This window comes from Nylanderia fulva, unplaced genomic scaffold (genome assembly GCF_048542155.1).
Source record: "Nylanderia fulva isolate GAGA-0341 unplaced genomic scaffold, ASM4854215v1 Scaffold5, whole genome shotgun sequence".
In the NCBI taxonomy this organism is placed as follows: Eukaryota; Metazoa; Arthropoda; class Insecta; order Hymenoptera; family Formicidae; genus Nylanderia; species Nylanderia fulva.
The window spans coordinates 4,411,432-4,432,971 of NW_028190587.1; the positions used below are offsets into that span (position 1 = coordinate 4,411,432).

General features: G+C 35.6%; 1 protein-coding gene across 4 annotated transcripts in view; it reads right to left on the reverse strand.

The window, feature by feature from the left end:
- GluRIB (Glutamate receptor IB) overlaps nt 1–13,849 on the reverse strand; it is a 222,385-nt gene extending 208,536 nt beyond the window's left edge. For all 4 annotated transcript variants that reach the window (XM_085487037.1, XM_029316780.2, XM_085487038.1 and 1 more), the window contains exon 1: nt 13,570–13,849. In XM_085487037.1, coding sequence (XP_085343163.1) covers nt 13,570–13,804 — 235 coding nt within the window. In that variant the 5' untranslated portion in view covers nt 13,805–13,849. The remainder of the gene's footprint in view (nt 1–13,569) is intronic.
- Nucleotides 13,850–21,540: the final 7,691 nt, after the last annotated feature.

The following is a 21,540-nucleotide window of genomic DNA, read 5'->3' on the forward strand; positions in this document are numbered from 1 at the left end:
TACATATTTCTTGCGGCACTCGTATTTTATTCCGACGTGCATTACCGCTCTTTAAATATCACGATGCAATTTTATGCACGACAAACGTCCTAACGATGCCCAGTTACACCTCAATGCACACGCTTCCAGCTCAAACGCCGTAGAGATGCGCATGCAAATGTGAAAAAGCGCATCGACCCCAAGAAGAATCAGCGCTTATTGCCGGACTATTTGGATTTTTTTTCTTTTTCGATCCGTTTTTTTTTTCTTGATGATAAAATACACGGACGATATCTCCCGAAGACATTCGCGTTCGCGTTATCTCACCTATCACGGGATCCAAAGCTAAGACTAAATTTTCATCTCTCCCTATCTTCGTTTCCCCACTCTCGTCTCCATCTTGCTCATCCACCTCTCGGAACGGCAATGTACCAAGAGCAATGAAAATGATTAAGCGCTACCCTGAATCCCAGCAAAGCCGCTCTAATCCGGCACCAAAGGCAAAATCAGAGACACCGGCGGTGCTGTAACTCGCGAGTTAACTCGCGAGTTAACTCGCCACCGCGCGTACGAAACAGCAAGAGGCAGCGCAGCTGAAACGCGCCCGCTTATTATCGGGGTATCCCACAGAAATAATTAAGTCCCTTTACATTTTCAATGTCTTTCAAAAAATAAAAATAATTTATATCTAAATTAGAAAAAATCATTCGAGAGAAAGAAAAGGATTTTTCAACATATACAACATCATCCTGGATTATTATAGTGCAATAAAATCTTGAATGAGATATTTGATTACGTATAATCAATATAACACCTAATCTTCTTTGTTTACTCAGAGTATAGCATTTTTAAATATTTCACAAATATTTTTTAAATATTAAATAGCTTTCCTTTAACGCGGAAGGAGAGAGAAAGAGAGAAGAGAAAAAAGGTTTCGCTTCGGATATAATATTTAATAAAGATTATACGAAAGATATATATTTAATATAAAATAGTAGGATTTTACTGTAATTCCCCACGGGAAGAATAGCTCATAAAGAACGAAGAGGGAGAAGCTGAAGAAGATTTTCTGAGATAGCTGCATAGCAGCGGTTAAAAGTTTATGCCGTTTTTCCAGCATCTATGTGATAATTCGATTGCAGAAACACTCCCTACGTCGTCTGTAGACGACGCAGCAGCGACAGACGGCCGTTGAGAGTTTCGGCTTCCCTCTTCAACCCCAATCCCGACGCCTCATCCTCCGCGTTCTCGAGATGGCAGCATACCGAGGGCAATGAAAATGATTAAGCGCCGGCGTGAATCCTAGCAAAGCCGCACTAATCCGCCGCTAAAGGCAAAACCGGAGTCAACTTTGCTGTGCTTGTAACTCGCGAGTTAACCTTCCATTACATACGAGAAACGCAAAACGCAAAACAGCCCGCACGCATCAAGCTGGCAACACGCGAAATATTGTATATATAAGGTCTCCATTCGCGCAATAACGCTATTTAATTTTCTGTATTCTGTATAACCGCTTGATCTCGAATGCGCCGGTATTACTCTTGTTTAACGTACTTTTGGGTACTCTTTCCCGGACCCGGAAATATAGTCCATCTGGGATCTCTGGTCGGATCCACGTCGGAATTTGTGGAAACAATATGTAGAACCTGCACACGCTGCGACTGAGAATTTGTGGTAACAGTATGTAAAGTCCCAATGGTCCCGCAGCTTCAAGATGCCCGTGCGACTTTTTGAAACGGCGTCGCATAAAAGTGTAATGTCAATTTCCAGACGGAATGTGTGCATACACTCCGCGTTCGATATATTTTTCAGGGCGCTCGATCGAAAAGTTGCGAATGACATTTACGATGCGTTATTATATATATCGAGATGCGAAAAGACGTAGTATGTAGTCGCTAAAGTTGGTGTGACGGTCGCAAATAAAGTTGTCTCGGATGATTCAGAGAGCGTTTCAGTCTCGAGTTTACTCTACTACGAAAAAGAGAGGGAGGGAAGAGGTTCTTAAAAATATTAACCGCCGCGAAAAGCACAAGCCTCTCTCTCTCTCTCTCTCTCACTTTTTCTTTTCCCTCTATCTCTCTCTCGCTCTATTCCTCTCACATCGCGCCTTTTTGGTGCCGCGTAACAAACTGTTTCCACGGCCCCGCTATCATCTTTCCGGCAGAGGACAGTCACGGAGAGAGAGCGAAGAAGAGAGAAAGGCGATTCGCACGCGACGAGGAAGAAGAGAAGAGAGCGAGAGGAAGAGAGAAAGACAGAGACGGGAGTCGAGAAACAAGAACAGGATTAATGGGCCGTCGTATCACGCACGGTGGGCGATAAAATATCGTAGGAAATATCCCCCGGCCGTGTAGAGTCTTGGCCATCCGTGGAATTTACTTTCCGCGCGATATCTACTATCTTAGATAATCTCTGCCATTAAAGGCCACCGGCCGGATACTGCTCACTCTCTATCTCGTTCGCAGCTTTACGATAAAAGCTTATGCGCTACGCCAAATTCCGCCGCTATTACAAGAATGCTCATTCTCTTCGCGAGAGAGGCACTTACAGTAAATACTACTCGCTTGGCAGAAACAATGTGGCAATACTCATTATGATACTAATATCAACCTACATGAGCTTGTCGTAGTTGATTCGTTGTGAAATTGTATATCAACGTTAGCCTCTTTCAGTCTACTCCCCATTGTTATCCCGTAACAGAATATTTCCGCGATATTGTGTGCGATATAAACGCGATATCAGTAATCGCGTTAATTTTTAGAAATCCGTTTATTGCCTCATTAATGTATCAACATGATGTAACGTTCAAATCTATTCAAATTACTGAACAAAATCTTAAATTATAATTCAAACTGTTTCTTATATAATTGTACGGTATTAATTATTTATACACGAAGAAATTTGAAAATCATGGCAATCGTGGGATAATATGATATCGCACAGAAGAATTTTATATAAGAGTTTCTCTGATTAATATTTGTCACAATAAAAATATTAATATGTACGTAGTCAAATTAATCGAACATATTTAATACTTTATTGTGGTAAATATTAATCAGAGAGAAACTCTTATAAAATTCTTCCAATACCATATTGTCTCACGATTACCATGATTTTCCGGATAAATTTAAAGGGAAAATTCTCTCTCTCTCTCTGTAGTATTAATTATTTCCGACGTTGTAGGAATCGCGTTTATATACCTTTGAAATTCATCGTCGTTTAGACGTCGCATTCCTCTCCGGCTTTATCCATCGGACGTCGAATATCTCGCAACATTCGAGATCGGAAAACCGAAATCGTGTGTACTGATAAATATTTGCGGACCCCTTGGGTAACGACGGTGCGCGTGTGCGCGGACGTTAAGCCTGCGTGACGGCTCGATCTCGTGTTTCGAGACCTTCCACACGAGCGTGTATCGCGGAGCCACTTTGGACGTCCTGACGTATGGCGTGTAAATACGAATATCGCGCGTGGAACAGTAATGCGGTCCGCAAAGGCCCCTCTTTCCGCTCTAAGGGAGAATAGCGCATCCCTGTCATGTTCCCAAGCCGCAGTGGTCTGCCAAGTGGGATTTTGGTCGTTCTGCGCCAACCCGCCGGATAACTCATAACAGAGTCACCAAAGCGGGAAAATTACGACTGGGACGCCAGCTTTTGGGATGTTCTTCTTCAACATGAAGCATGCCGTCTCTCAAAAGGGGCGCGCGTGAATCTCTTTCCGCGCCGCACTTCCCGTTTATTTCTGCTTTCATACACTCTCGTCTAAACTTGAATGGAGATTCTTGCACGTCGGTCGATTCACGAGGGTCGGAAAATGATCCCTGTCGTCTATACATAATAGTCGCTTCTCCAGATACGACAGCGATCATAAGTCTGTTAATGCTTTGCTTACGGACAATGGAGAACTCTGTTCGTCCAAAAATTCATAATAAATAAAATAGACATGTATTATTTCTATTCATCTACTATTTAACATTTTATATATTTAAATTTCCATATACTATATAATATATCTCTATTTTATTTATTATACATTTTCACTCTTCACAATCAAAGCATTGATAGACTTATAATCGTGTCGTAGCATTTCGAGAAGCAAAGAAACAAATATACATGTATATTTAAGATGTTAGTTTCAGTTTATTCTTAATAAAAAAAAAAAAATAATAATAATAATGAACGCCATACGCGAATACATAATAAGATTTGAAAAGACAAATTATACTTTGCGAAGAAATAAGACATTATGCATCCCGGCATATGCTACGTCTATTTCTTGGACAAGCAACTATCAGCAGCCACGAGAATTCTCAAGATACGTGACTCGAGTGCAAACACAAGAAGGTGGTACCGTACGACGACAATGCGGTGTTCTTGCACGCGGACGACGTATTACTTCCTCGGGCATTAATCGGTTCGTGATAACGCGGCAGCGTCGGGTAATATAAGCACGATATTATAAAGGTGACGAACCGGCCGATCTTCGAAACGACGTTGCGCTCCTTGTCGCGGCCTTAATTAAATTCCGGCAAAGAATCGGAAGTAGGGAAAACTTCAGCCGTCCTCCCGTTCCCTCGCCAACCTTCGCCGGTGACTGGGGACTCTCGAGGAGCTCTCGGGGCCACGCGAGTTTTAATAACCGTCCCGGATCCGAGCAAGAAGAAGCTGGCAAATGGCCGTGTGGCGTCGGCGGCGGTTCTGGAAGCCACCGGGCCAGAAGAGCAGAGGAGAAGGATATAGGTACACCAACCTTCCCGACAGAGAGTCAAGCATCGATCCCCCTATTCCTGTCCCGTTCCTGCTCGCTTCTCTACTATTTCCTCACGCACCCACCGACATCCTCCGTCTCTCGCCTCATCTCCTCACCTACCCCATTTCTCCCTCTTTCCATCCTTCGTCTCTCTCTTTCTCTCTACGCTTTCTCGCGTTTTGACGTTCCTTCAGGAAAGCTCACACGCGCCTTATATTATGTCTCCCTTACCCTCTGCGAAGTCTCTTTCCGCGTGCTTCTCGCCTCCGTCGACTTTCATGGTAATTTTTTTTTTCCCTCTTTTTCCACCCACCTATCTATCTATCTATCCGTGTCTCTACTTTTCCGTATCCTTCCTTATCCTATTTATTTTCGTCTGCCGATCTATCCCTGATCTTTCTCTCTCTCTCTCCTTCTCGTGGTTTACTTTCGCCCTTTTTTTCGCCCACCATCTAGGTCTGGCTTCCTGTGCAAACGTCTCCAAGTCGGTCTATGACATTACTACTTACTCCCGCGTTACTTCCTCCCCAACTTGATTCCACCGAAGCCGACCGTCTCTACTTCGTCTTTTTTATTTCCCGCGACTCCTCACCGCGTGATATCCCACACCAACGCCACTAACCCCTTCGCAATCTTTGCGGCAGACGATACGATATCTTGCGTAACCGTGGCGAGTTATCGCCGAGGAATTTTCTCGCGCGTACCGCTAATCTTGAATCTCGAATTTTTTAATCATCTTGGCTATAAAACGGGATGTAAAAATGTTTTTACAGCAGAGAATATAAATTCTTTATACTTTTTACGCGTTTGCGAAAAGCATAATAATGAATAATGGATATAAACCATGTATACGAGTAGAATAAGAATAAAAAGAACATTTTATGTTTACAATATTATTTTGAAATAATTATAAAATTCTTTATAGAACAACATACACGGCCGTCGAAACAAGACAGTTGGATTTTATAGCAAATATTTTTTTCGCAGTTTTTATTTTTGACATATAACGGAAACATATTGCCGCTTCGTGGGTCAATATTACGAAAATTCTAAATACATATGTACAGATACAACATCGTCGCGGACGCGCAGTTGCGCGTCTGTTACGGACTATTGGTCAGACATCCTCCAAGTGTTTACTACTACGGCATCGTAGGGGCGGTTGCACTCGGCGGTCGAGCCACTGACATTTTCCACTACGAGCTATCATGGATAATGTATATGCGGTCGCGTATTCGTGCGAAGAGAAGACATGTATGCAGACTTGTACCTAACAGTAACGTTATTCCCATGTGCGACGGATAGATACATGCCGCATCGCAAGCAAATATGCACGTGCACACATGGTCGAAAAATACTCGAGCGAGATGCGTGCGCGACTTTTGTGAAAATGGCTGCGTGCGGAGCTTCGAAACGCAACGAGAAAGAAAAAAATCAATCGAATATCATACACAATGGCTAACTAGTCGATATAATATTATTTCGTCTTCTAAGTCGTCAATACCATTTAACGTCTCTCTATAAAGACGAATGGCATATGTATATTTGAGAGTGATATCTTGAACAGTGTGTAAAGATTTCAAGAGAGAAAAGACATTACATATAATAGAGATAGAAATAATTGTTTCTTGTGTAAATACACAACACGAGGAAAATAACTTTATAACAATGTACATACACGCAATACCGCGAGAGTGTTGTGCGAATACGATGGTAAATACACTTTTCATAACAATAAGCCCCTATTGGTTGAAAACCTTTACGACGTTTCCTATGAAGACATATCAGCTCCACGAGGAAAAGCGGCTCGGTAATATCGGATTACTCGCGGTCGTCTCTGATGCTTCTACGCTTCTACTATTGCCGCAACGATAGTAATGGTGGATACAGTCTATAGCGTGGCACCATAGGGCGCATACGTGGCGACAGGGTAACGTTATTCCACGACAGGAATGGATATGCGTTTCATCGACATTGATGCTCAACAACCAGACAGACCTGAGAGACTGAGAGCATATATTGTACAAATGCATAAGATGTTGAAATACGTCACAAATGGAAGTTTCACACAAGGTGTAATTAGAAATATCATTAAAGCAAACGCGTCGTATGTGATAAATTAATTGTGCGAAATGGTCTGTTAGGTATAATTTTACACAATTTCGCAATTGTTGTGAAAATACGATAATATTTATTCTCCCTCCTTCTCTCTCTCTCTCTCTCGCTCGCTCTTTCTTATTTGTGTTATAAAGTTTTGTAAAAGTTTAAATTTTATAATGTCTACTCAACATAGTAGGTGTAGTCACAGGTTACGAGGATTGCAGGGTAAATTGGATTGAAGTTAAAAACTCACGACCCAAGTAAATTATAGCCATGGGGCGCAAGAGTAATTGTTTCGTGGCGTCCAAGAGAATTAGTAGACCAAATCGAAGAGAACGGAAGTAAATCAGTGTTCTTCACTTAGAATCCAATTTACTTGCTATTACAATACGATTTATTAGTTTCTAGTAAACCGCGTAATGCTTGCATTATGTTCGAAGAAATAGAAATTAATAAAGCCGTCGTAAAAATACTAGCCGAGTTATACGTTGCACAGTTTACCTCGGCGATTTTTATTTTCATGTCGTAACAAAGCCACGTATAATTCTCTTCTCTCGGAGGAAATAGAGGGGAGACGCGATAATAAATGCATATTCGTATTCGAATCATATTATGTTCCTCTAACTGAATGCCAGCTCTATATACAGAGTGTCTGACATAAAGTGTTACCCCTAAAATATACAAGTAGATCTCGTTATTTGAAAACGATTTTTTCTCGGCTAAAATGTCGAGGGAAACCATCATTTTTTGCATATCAATTTTTGCTATCATGTATCTTTATAACTAAACCTTAAATTAAAATTTTATTAAAGTAAACTTTACTTAAAATTAATTAGAGAATGTGGTTTTGTTAATACTTTATGATGGCTATATTTTCGATGTGACACTTTATGTCAGACATCCTGTATATGCTGATGATTTGAAAACCGTAAGACTAGTTGTTCATTGATCGTCTGTAGCGGTGCCTCGAAATATATACATATGTATTTATGTCAGTGAAGCAGATGAACCAAAGCGCGATTGCGCTCCGTAGAAATGAAACCGCGGAATCTTCGGCCGCCGTAAATTTCGCAAATTCGCGGGCACGAATTTCTATATTAATAGCTTTAACATACAGAATGCGAAGGCCCTGTGCGCGAATGCCGATGCTGCGGTGCTGTAGGGCACGATTCCCAGAGAGAGGCATACCGCGTAGCGGCGCGGTCGTGTTCGAGCCCGACGAAATACGCGTCGATGACCGTATGCCGAACCAACGGTTTTGTCATTCTATAATAGGGAGAGCAATGCATCAATTATAGAAACACAGTGCAGTTCGGCTTGGCATTACACGACCGTTCGAATAACGTGGCCCGCGATTGCGCGCGATTATGCGAACAATAAATTGGCAGTCGGATGCACCGTGCACGAGACATTCCGACGTTTCAACGTCCCAGCATCGAACGCCTCCCTTTTGTACCGACATCGCAATAAGGATAATAGGGAAATTCTTGCTGCGCGCGCGAACGTTAGCGATAATTCATTCTTCACAGTTCTGTATTTATATCTCGTGTTTTCCCCGAATCTGTAAGTGTATAAATAATGCTAACTGAAAAACAACAGGTCCCATTTCACTTCTCAAAAGAGAAATTTTTAATTTTTTTAATATCTTGATTATCAACAAAATTTTAAAAATTTATTTTACTATCAAAGAAGTATATGTAGATTCGTATTATAGCAAAATACGCGTAATAAGTCATGATTATGCAGTAAAATAACTTTTTTTTATGTATATCGAGATGTAAGAAAATTGCTCGCATAGTTTTGAGAACTCATTTCGGCCGTTTGACCATTAAATCGCTCACCGTACTCAAATAGCGATATCAGATACTTTAACGGTGTGCAGCGGCAAGAATTTCCCTTTTCTCTCTCTCTCTCTCTCTCTTACACACACATACACACTCTCTCTCTCTCTCTCTCTCTTCGACTCTCATTTTAACTCGCGCAATACCTCGGACGCACGAAAATTCGATTTCGCCTTCCTATCTGCCAGCTTCTGGCAATGGGAGGCAAATTCTTCGATAGTCTGCGCAGCAAGGCACAGCGCGATGGAAAGGCTACGGGCACACGGTCCTGTCTCCCTTGTCTGGCAGCATCGTGCTATTAATCGCATTAGGCGACCGACAGGTCTGCTTGAGTGGTAGATGCCCTTGCCTTCCTTCACAAAGGCATCACACGCCGGTATCTTCAACCGTGTACCATGATACGGCCAGTGGACGCGCATTCTGGGTATATATCAATCACATACCAAGAACGTTTAGAGTTCCGCCGAGTACTCGCAATCACTCGATTAAATCTTTTAATAATCTCCCCAACGCATTCAGAGCAATGTTATTCTCATACATATATCTTGTTTCCTACGATATATTGCGTTCAGAAAAACGTTTGGCAGAAAATATAAACCTATCTAATATCAGTTTTAAATATTGACAGTAATCGTTAAGAAATGATTTAGTATTGCTGTTTGAGAGGGAGAGAATATTAATATATGTATGAATTTTTGCGAGCTATTTCAAAATTAAACCGTAAAATTTATTGGAGATAAAAAAAGAAATATAAGAAAAAAGATTTCGATTTCGAAAATGTTTCACAATTAATACCATTTCGTATGAATAAAAATTTCTTTATTCAAAGTCTTTGAAAATATGTATGCAAACTCGAAATGTGATATTAATTCCATGAGCTTTTTGTAAATTTTTTATGACATTGTAAGAATATTAATAGCCTTAATTAACAGAAGAGAAAATATTATTGATCAATTGTAGCAAAAAAAATCTTTAATTAATTTGCAATCAAATACAAGCACTATCGTAATGCTTGTGCAAAACATGAGAAATTTTTAAAAACTACCGAGTATATCGTGGAAAATGTACTTTTATAAAATATTCAATTGTGAATTGTCAATTAAGCTACTATAAATAAATACTGTGAAGAGAAAATCGTTACGCAAATTATAGGAGAATACATTTTAAATTCCGTGAGTGTACGTGCCTTTGTTGCTCAAAACTTCCATTGTTATATATAATATTGTCATATATAATATTGCAATTATCTTTGGAATTTTTCCTATTATTATTTATACTAATAAAATTTATATAGCTAAAATTCAAATTTATTTTATCGCTTTTAAATAAAATGCTATGTTTTTGTAAAAATTATGAAAATTGAGGAAATTGTGTCTCGCATTCACTCGTTCAAGCAAAAATTAATTGTTTGTGAAAACACAATTGCTCGGTACTATTTTAGTGTTACTTTATAATCAAGTGGTTTTAAACACAAAAAACAAAATCTAAAACTCGCTTTTACGAATGTGCGCTTGCGTGCGCATTAATTTTATAGCTTTAATGAAAAAACGCGTCAACGGCGCGTGAGCATCGCATTGATGTTAACTAGAGCGTTGATATCCGATGCGTCGTAAATTGGGGTCAACCGTATACTTTTTTCTCTTTCTCTCTCTTTCTTTTTCCTTCTCTTCCGCCGATACATTTTCACTTTTGCGTAATTCGGCCAAAAATATAGCGCTACGCAGTAGTGACGGAGCATCGTCCTTCGCGCGACGTGCAGCATAATTTAAACACGGAGCACAACGAACCCTCTCTGCACACCGTATTCACCCTTGTGTCACAATCGTCTCCCGCGTCTGCCACAACTTTCCATTTCGTCTTTTCGTCGACTTATCCGCCGCGCTGGTTTCTCCTCGTTCGCATAACTGCAGAAGAGAAAAAGAGAGAGAGAGAGAGAGAGGGAGATGCCGTCATTTCTATAGACATTCATTATTCACTGCTCACTCAACGTGCTTCACGGTACCCCTTTCTCTCCTCGTTGTCTCTCTCTTTTCTCCTCTCCAACACAATCCTATACGTATCTATCTCTGTCTCTCTCTCTCTTTCTCTTTCTCTCTTTCTCTTTCAGTTTTCCACTAGTTTCTCTATTTCTCGCCATTTGGGCTACCGTTCACGTCCGTTAAAATCGGCAATGGCGATAATCTGCCGAGCTTTTAAACGAGCATCGTTCACCGTTTTACAAGCGATGGACTTTGTCGAAGGATTTCTGATCGACGAAAGAGCCAACGGAGAAGAAAGGAAGAGAACGGGAACGTCGGTGAGTCTGGTGAGAGGCGGAATATTTCATGAGGACGGAAGAACGTTCGCGCGCGGTAATCCATCGGGGTAGTAATGTTTTGCACAATTCATACGGACCGCGCTAAACGCTTTTTGATGGCGCGATTTAATTACAATACGCTTCGATTTTCGAACACGAACGAGCAGATGCGCGTTTATAGAATCGATTAAATTGCGCCGCTTCATTTGTTGCAATATTATTTTAATAACGTTACTTCCACTCGGCTGCCTTGCGTTCAAAAACTATGCAAAATTGTAAGAAATCTTTTTTTTAAATAGCATCTCGATTCATTATATGGATTTATCGCGGATTCTGTCTTTGCGATTTGTTAACTCTCGTAAAATAAATTTGCGTAATTAATTCGCATTAATAATAGTTAATTACTTTAATATTATGATGTAAAGCTTACAGATAAGTCATGCAAATATTTATCCAGTTGATTTCAGTGCTGAATAACGCATGACGGCTTTACAATTCAAACTGATCGATTAACAATGACAAAATTAATTTTCGGCTACAGAAGATAATGTACGATAATGGAATATAAGCTGTTACAGAGATCTAGCAGTATATCGAATTAAAAATATCGAGTATTTATACGTTGAAGTATTTCAAATATACAAGTGCGTTGGCACAATCAATTGATTAACCACTATTACTATATTATACATATGTATATACTGCAATCTCAACGTGTCGACATATTCCGCTGCAACATATCGCGACCATGTTGAGTACACATCAAATATCGTAATATCATATCCATCGAAAACAGTCGGTCGCGAAAAATATAAAATGTTTGTATCTATAATATTGGTAATGATGCGAACCTCGACAATATTTACGCGGGTCATACATTGAAATATAAATAAACATATTGCAAAAGTACGTAAAAAGTTAAATATTCAACGATGTTATTGACGATGAAAAAAAAATGTTTTGTAAGCTTCCAATATTTATCAGAACGAGGCAAACTGCGTCCAGCAGTATTTATACCATTTTATATATTTTTTGAGTATCGTTTCGGTCGCTTGTAAAAACGCTTTACGTTTTTTTTCTATAAATTTTGACTGCTGTTCGAGAAAAAAATTTTTGTGCGTAAGATCGGCGTTTAAGGTCGCGATGACATATAAAAGTTCAATGCCTCCAATGAGAAACAATTTAACAATGGTTCGTCCCTCCTTTTTATTCTCTCTCTCTCTCTTTCCTTTCTTTTATTTCCTTATATTTCCCAATTTTTATATCGTAAAAATTGATTGAAACCGCATTTGTCCGAACTAAATCATATATGTAAGAGCAATTCATATTGCCTCACAAAACTCGAGATTTTTGAAAATAATGATAAAGATGAGCAATATTTCTTTAACTCTGTTTTTAAAATAAAGAATTTAAATCTCCTATTTGGTTTAAACGATTCTATTAAATATATTTTTACGGGAGTAGATTCTTTGATAACTGCAGATATATTCTAAAAAAAAATTATATATTATATATAAAGCAAAATTTTGTATACGTAAAAATATGTAAATCAGAAATATATATAAATCAGAATAGACATAAAACAATTGAGAATAATGTAGCCATATAAATCATAAGAAAGTAATTTTTTACAAATAACAAATAGAATATTTGAAAAATTTTATAACTAAAATAATTTGCTCAATTTACGGAAGTGTCACATATTGTACAAAAACATACGTTATAAATTATTCTGTTATATAATTGTTATTTAATACAGCTTTTACATTAAAACGATTATTAGATTTATGTCATTCACATATGGTACGTAATTGCAATAATAAAACGTAAAAGAATAAAAATGTAAAAATTCAAAAATATTTTTAAATAATCAACTTAAAACATTTAAAATGTTTTTACCTTCATAAAGAAGAGTAACGGCAAAAAATGTAGAGAGAGAGAGAGAGAGAGTATATTGGATACCGAAAAAATGGATTTTAGCTATATTTCATATTATACCGAGCGCGTTTTCATAACAATATCGATACTCAAACAAGGTAAACAACGCGTGAAATAGGAAACATTCTTTTGATTACTATTAGTTTTAATTCTTTCAGTTTTGCTACCGTTTCATAATTTATCATTTATGTCTCGCGTAAAAAAAAAAAATCTCTCAAATATTAAACTATCGCGCATTAATTTCGAGAACACTATTATCATGCACACTTTGATCGAGATGATGACGCTGACAAAGTAGCAATCGTATATAATTATATATTCCAAAACTATTTATTTTGGCGCACTTTTCTATCGGGATCGACGAGACGCTGCCTCGAAGGAGAAGCTGATATTATTGATGGAGCATACTATACACGTTAGTATTTAGAATACATAAGCGAATGGTATGTTTGCGTACGGCGGCTATATACACCTACGAGTTCAGTAACCCTTCTGCCGACGGCAGACGTGCTCAACGAGGAGGCCGAGCCCGGCGAGCACTCGACTCGTCGCGTCTCTCGCGAAACATCTATAGCTGTAAAACCCGGTATATCATCCGGGTCGAGCCGGCGTCGCGTGTAAGCGATGATACGTTAACGATATGTACAACACACGAACAACACTCACCGATGGGAATCTTGTCTGGAAATACCGCGGGTACCAGGATCAAGAGGACGGTTAAGGCCATAGTCATCATCGTGGCAGTGGATGTTGGTCTGCTGATCCTACCGGTACTGTTTCCCGCGTTCTTTTCGACTTCCCCGGGGAGGACCGACGCGACGATACCGAGAGGGACCGCGATGGCGCGACACCGTCGTCGCGACGAGGGTGGTCCACCCGTCTCGTGAACAACCGGGAGCATCTTCCGAGCTCCGTAGTCTGACACAAACTGCCGTGCTCTACTTGGCGTGAACTCGGTCTCGCCTGAACCGCCCCAGCATCCCTCTCTCGTCCCCACTTACCTATCCCACCCTCTGTATTCCTCTCGTTCCTCTCTCTCTTTCTCGTTCGTGGACCCCTTTAACCAGCAGCCACCCCAGCCATCCCTCACCCTTCCCTCGATGCATTGCAGCGCTCTCGCTCTCGATCCAACCTCCCTCTGTCGCGACTTCCGCCACCACCGACGCGCGCGAGCATCCCCCAGCCACCCTCTTTCTCTCTCTCTCTCTCTAGAGAGAGTGTCCTATTCTATTCCTCTCGCCTATGCTCTATCCTTTCTCCTTTCGTCGCACCCTCGTGCTTCACCACGGTAGTTCGGGATGGAAGCGTACGTTTAACGCGCATGTTACGATAGTCGCGGCGCGCGTGTTCGTCTCGGAAATATTCCGCGCACCTGCTGACTGGCGTCACGCCGCTACCGATACCGCCAGCGATACGATGCCGATGCACGCCACGTCAATGTAGATGCCAATAGGTCGAAATTAAACCAACCCACAAGTAGGTATACTTCCGTTCGCAACTTCATTAATGCTCGACTTAAAATCCCACCCGATTCATTTTTTCCGTTCGGGAAAAAAAATTATCATAAAATTAGGCATGACTAAACTAAATTTCGGGTTATATAGGAATAATTAACAGTTAACGACCCACAAGTATACTTCCGTTCGCAACTTTATTAATGCTCGACTTAAAATCCCACCCGATTCATTTTTTCCGTTCGGGAAAAAAAATTATTATAAAATTAGGCATGACTAAACTAAATTTCGGGTTATATAGGAATAATTAACAGTTAACGACCCACAAGTATACTTCCGTTCGCAACTTTATTAATGCTCGACTTAAAATCCCACCCGATTCATTTTTTCCGTTCGGGAAAAAAAATTATCATAAAATTAGGCATGACTAAACTAAATTTCGGGTTATATAGGAATAATTAACAGTTAACGACCCACAAGTATACTTCCGTTCGCAACTTTATTAATGCTCGACTTAAAATCCCACCCGATTCATTTTTTCCGTTCGGGAAAAAAAAATTATCATAAAATTAGGCATGACTAAACTAAATTTCGGGTTATATAGGAATAATTAACAGTTAACGACCCACAAGTATACTTCCGTTCGCAACTTTATTAATGCTCGACTTAAAATCCCACCCGATTCATTTTTTCCGTTCGGGAAAAAAAATTATCATAAAATTAGGCATGACTAAACTAAATTTCGGGTTATAGGATAGGAATTAATGCTCGACTTAAAATCCCACCCGATTCATTTTTTCCGTTCGGGAAAAAAAATTATCATAAAATTAGGCATGACTAAACTAAATTTCGGGTTATATAGGAATAGCTAACAGTTAGCGATTCACTGAATGTGTAATTACACGTTCGGTAAAATATTTTTAATCTTGAAAATATTTGAAAATATATTTTATATGAAATTACATATAATCTGTAATATTCCATATAAATATTGCATGATGATGCTGGAGCGGAAAAAACCTAACTTAATCTTGTAATTTTACATAAATATTTTTTTCAGTGTTCAGTGTTTTTCCGACCCAGCATTATCATGCAATATTGATACTTATATAGAAGATTACAGATTATATATATGTAATTTCATATAAAATATATTCTTGAATATTTTCAAGATTAAAAATATTTTACTGAACATGTAATTACACATAGGAACTGTTAATAATGTATAAATGCTATAAAATAATGTTATAAATAAAATAGATAAATACTTAAAAATAAAGTTCTAATAAAGTAAAAATAATAAATTTAAAATTACATATGATTTTTGCATAAAAATAGTAATTTTATCTACATTTTACATGTATTTTTACATTAAATTATTATATTTATATTTTCGCTTTAAAACAAATGGAAAAAAATTACAGTAATAAGCAAGTAACTTTTCCAGTTCTGAATTAGTAATTTCCATGTAAAAATACATGGATTTTTTTCAGTGAAGGCTAATTTTTCCGTGTTTATTAAAACCATGTCAAGATGCTAAATAGGCCGGAAATAACGCACAAATATACTTTTGTTCGCAATTTCGCATCAATGCTCGACTGAATTCAAGATCCCACCCGATTCGTTTTTTCGTTCACAAAAAAAATTAATTACCATAGCTAAATTTTAGTTGTCCCTATATCTGAAATTTAATTATTATGCCTAAATTTTAGCTATATAATAGCTAACATTTTTAGATATCTTAAACGGAAAAGTTTTCTGTTAAATTATAACTAAAAAATATTAGTTGCCACAGCTAAAATTTAGGCATGATAATTAAATTTCATGTAATATAGGAACAGCTAAAGCTATGGCTAATTTATTTTTCAGTGTTTATTAAAATAATGTCAGATGCTAATAGGCTGGAATTAAACCAACACACAAGTATACTTCCGTTCGCATTTCATTAATGCTCAACTTAAAATCCCACCCAATTCATTTTTTCCGTTCACAAAAAAATTAATTACTATAGCTAAATTTTAGTTATTCGTATATTATCTGAAATTTAGTTATCACGTCTAAATTTTAGCTATAATATTTGTTAAACGGAGAACTTCTCTGTTAAATTATGGATAAAAAATATTAGTTACTATAGCTAAAATTTAGACACTAAATTTCACTAAATAACTAAATAACTAAATTTCAAGTAATATAGGAACAGTTAAAGCTATGGCTAATTTATTTTTCCGTGTTTATTAAAATAATGTCAAGATGCTAATAGGCTGGAATTAAACCAAGTATACTTCGGTTCGTAACTTCATTAATGCTCGATTTAAAATCCTACCCAATTCATTTTTTCCATTCACAGAAAAAATATTAGTTACCATAGCTAAATTTTAATTGTCCCAGTATTATCTAAAATTTAATTATCATGCCTAAATTTTAGCTATGATAGCTAATATTTTTTAGCTATATTAAACGGAGAACTTCTCTGTTAAATTATATAGCTAAAACATATTAGTTACCATAGCTAAAATTTAGGTAGGATAATTAAATTTTAGGTTGTAATTGTTTATGAAAACAATATCATGGAGATATATAATCGTTATGAATATAATAGTTCAGTTATAACAATAACACAGTTGAAAAGTTCTAACAGAAATATAAGGCAATTACGACCATTCATTGCCTCAAATTAATATAAAAAATAATTTAACACTTACTACTTGATGCGATGCTCAGCTGTAGAGTTGTAACCAGAACATTGATTACTCTGTAAAATACAAATATATCCAAATTATGTAGCAACACCGAAAATGATTAACAGTTTTAATAAATAATTATATTTTTTAAGAAATAATTACACCCAAATTACATATCAGCATAAAAAATAATTAATATTTTGACAAATAATTATTAAGAAATAATTATATTAAGTTGAAAAGGTCTTAAGAAAAAATTACATAAAATTTTAAAGCAATTGCCATCATTCATTGCCTCAAATTAATATAGAAAATAATTTAATACTTACTACCCGATGAGATGATCATGCAATGAGATGCGATCAGCAGCGGCAGAGTTGTAACACAAACACTGATCTCTGTAAAATACAAATATAACCAAATATTGCAACAGTAAAAACAATTAATATTTTAACGAATAATAGTTAAACGAATTATATTCTAACAAAATTTTATATTTTATATTTATATTTTATATTTTAACAATTAATGTATTTTAATTATACTTAAATTATAATATAATAGTAGCATAAAAAATAATTAATATTTTAATAGGTAGTTATTACTATTAACAATTAATTATTAAATTGAAAAATTCTAAAAAAATTTTTTATAAAATTTTAAGGCAATTACTACCATATATTGGTCTGAAATTAATATAAAAAATGACTTAACACATTTACCTCCTGAGATGCAACGTGCAGTGGCAGAATTATAACACAAACATTGAGCTCTGTAAAAAATTAAATACCCAAATTATATAACAACATAAAAAATAATTAATATTTTAAAAATAATTATTAATAATTAAAAAAGACACACACATAATTTAATACTCAATAATTATTCTATTACATCTATTTAAAAAAAGAATAAATTAAAACAGGATCAGTTTTTTAAAATAATCTATCAAACTAGCCTAACTTGTTTATTCAAATTACAATCTTTCATCATTTAATACATTTTAAATCATTATTGAGTATTAAATTTTTAATTTGTCTTTTTTTTAAAGTAGATATTTAATAAAATAATTATATATTTTGCGAAAAACTTTTTGTATACATTCTATAGTCTCTTTTATTAAAACTTTAAATTTAATATAAGTAAAAATTTAATTTCTTTACATAAATAATGTAAATAATTATGAAGTATGAACACATCAAAAATATTATGTGCCTATATTTTGTATCTGTGTGTGTGTATGTGTACAAATAAATTTAATATATACTATATAATTCTTATACTATATATTATTATGTATACATGTTAAATATATTACAAATAATTAGTATATTAATAATAAATTAGATATATTTTATGTATTCTCTATTAAAGTAACACAAAGAAATAAAATTATGCGATTATCGTGAAAATAGATAATTAATTATATAAAGAACATATATGTATATGTAAGCAATAAATTTACCTTAAATAGGCTTTACTCTCGCGTATTTTTTCTGTTGTTCGCGCAATATTTATTCGTGAAAATACGATCGCGCGCGTACTAATGATAATCGGAATATAAACAATTGTACGGCACTTTGCGCGATATTTTATTCCCGGCGTGATGTCATATGCGACGCGCGTGTTATTACCGTTATGATGAAAGAATCGCGCAAGAAAGATACGATCTACTCGGCACTCGTGATGTCTCAAACCCGAGAAAAGTTATGATCGCGCGACACTTTACACGGCACTCTCGATGTTAATCACACACGACGCGCACTTTATTACATTACGTCGAAAGAATAACACGAAAAAGATGTGGTCACGAGAAGCTACGATCCACTCGGCACGCGCACAACTTCTCACAAGCGCGACGGAAATAGCGAAGAGATCAGAAAATTGCGCGTAAACTTCACGCGCTACTCTTTCTATCAAAACTAAAACGAACATTGCGCTTTGTGTTTGTTATATATTATATGAATACTATAAACATTATAAGGTAAATATTCTATTTTCCAATGCGCATTAAAATGTACAAAGTTAAATTATATATAAAAAAATTCCTCATTATTCTGAGTGCGCTTGTTAAAAAATTAACGTAACAATTATAATTATAAGATGATATCGCGTGCCGCGATATTTGTATAATGTATGTACATACATAGAATACATAAAATATACAGAACACATTTCTTGATATTATAAATACTTTGAAGCGTCTGATTGGTCAATTGAAATTGACTAATCTTTATATTGTAAATAAAAATATTATTCTATGTTATTACATAGCAAACAAATGTATTATATATTTTTTATTCTATGGTATTTTTTTATTCTATGATATTTTTTATTCTATGACATACATAGCAAAATATCTTATATATATTTGTTTGCTATGTATATCAAAGAATAAAATTTTCGTTTTGCAATATAGATTTGATTGACCAGTCACGATTAATTATCAAACATTTCAAAGCATCTATATAATTAATTGTAAGTGAAATGTGTTCTATGTATGTACATAATAATGTATTGCAAAGCACATAAATATTTAAATTATATTATTTTATATAATAATATATAGTATAACAAAAGTATATATTGTATATATCATTTAAATTTTATTATGATATGCATTTATATTTTTTTTCTTGCGACATACGTATATCGTAGAATAAAAAATTTAAATAAAAAATAAGCAGTATATACCTTTGCTATTATATATTATCTCATATTATAAAGTATTTATTTAGCAAATAAATTTATAAATTGTATCCTTAATAATTTCAAATATTTTACTAATGTTGAAGAAATAAGCTATTTTGATAATATAATTTCTTACATTAAATAATATAAAATTATAATTCTTATAATTATAATTGTTACGTTAATTTTTTAACAAGCGCACTCAGAATAATGAAAAATTTTTTCATATATAATTTTACTTTGTACATTTTAATGCGCATTGGAAAATAGAATATTTATCTTATAATGTTTATAGTTTTCATATAATATATAACAAACACACAGCGCAATGTTCGTTTTAGTTTTGATAGAAAGAGTATTCTATATTACATGTATGCGTAACATTCTCTTTGCCAGAAAATTCATAAGAATAAGGTATAACTTACCGGAAAGAGCGCAGCGTCGCAAACAGTCTCGTCTAATATATGCGCGACGCGTCTTCGCTCGTTGCTCGAATAAGTTTCTTCGTCGAGATTTTAAGCGGTCGGACGGTCAACTTTATACGTCCGCGCTAGCGAATTATGGAAATCCTTCCTGAAAAAGTTCAAAGTGCGGTGAGATCACGCTAACGTGTCAAAAGGTGCAAGTCGTTGTTAAAATTCGTCAAAAGTTTTGACAAAAAGCATTAATGTTTATTCTTACGTTATTAAATTATTATTTTGACGATCTGATAACAAAGACTAACATCAAAGATATTTAATAAAAAGTTACACGCCTAATATACTAGCTAACAAAAAAGCTATATATATCATTATTTTCTCCAGAAATTCCAAAAACTAAAATATATATTTTTGAATTAATAGAACGCATTACAAAATTTATAAAAAATTTATAAATTTCAATTATCTTGACGTAAATTATATTATTTTATTTTTAAAAAATGTTTTAAAATAAAATCGTTTTATTAAAAAAAATAGTAATTTAATTATTTCCTCCAGAAATTCCAAAAACTAAAATATATATTTTTTAATTAAAAGAACACATTACAAAATTTATAAATCTCAATTATCTTGACGTAAATTATATTATTTTATTTAAAATAAAATTGTTTTATTAAAAAAATAGTAATTTAATTATAATCTGATGGTATTGTTATAAAAAAATCGTGTTGTATAAATATTTTATTAAATCAGACAGTAAAATAAAGCATTACCACATTATACGAAATCATATATTTCTGCGATGCAACATAACTCGAGGCAGGGTGATTTGCTGTTCACAGCTGGCGGCAATAAATTCACAGATTCCTGTTTAAGTCGAAGCCCTTCGACGTGAAAGTCATAATACCAAGTACGAAATAAAAGCAAGGTGCGTGTGCTGCGTCGCTCATTACGCTAGAATCACGAAATTCATTCCGGAGAATTACTCTAGATACACGAACAATGCATGCGTACAAATATATTAATATCAATTACGCAATGCATAAAAGTTTAATATTTAACTCTTTAACAGAAAACACGAACAAAAAAAAATAGAATCTGTTGGTAAAAATATCTGCGCTCCCAAACTCCGTCTTCATCTTTATGTATTCGCCATATAATATTTCGCGCGCATTTACTCGCAAGACTTCGCACACCGATCGGTGTCGCCATCTGACGGCGAAACCCAACTTGACAGTCAGAACGGACCCAACATCTCTCTCTCTCTAGCCTTGCGTTAGACGAGCTCGTCCCACTCGTCCTCTAAGCTGCGCGTCTTGTGAGAGACTAATCCCCACCAAAAAACTGCAAAGTACGCAAAACTGTATCGCCACCTGGTGGCGAACCAAACTT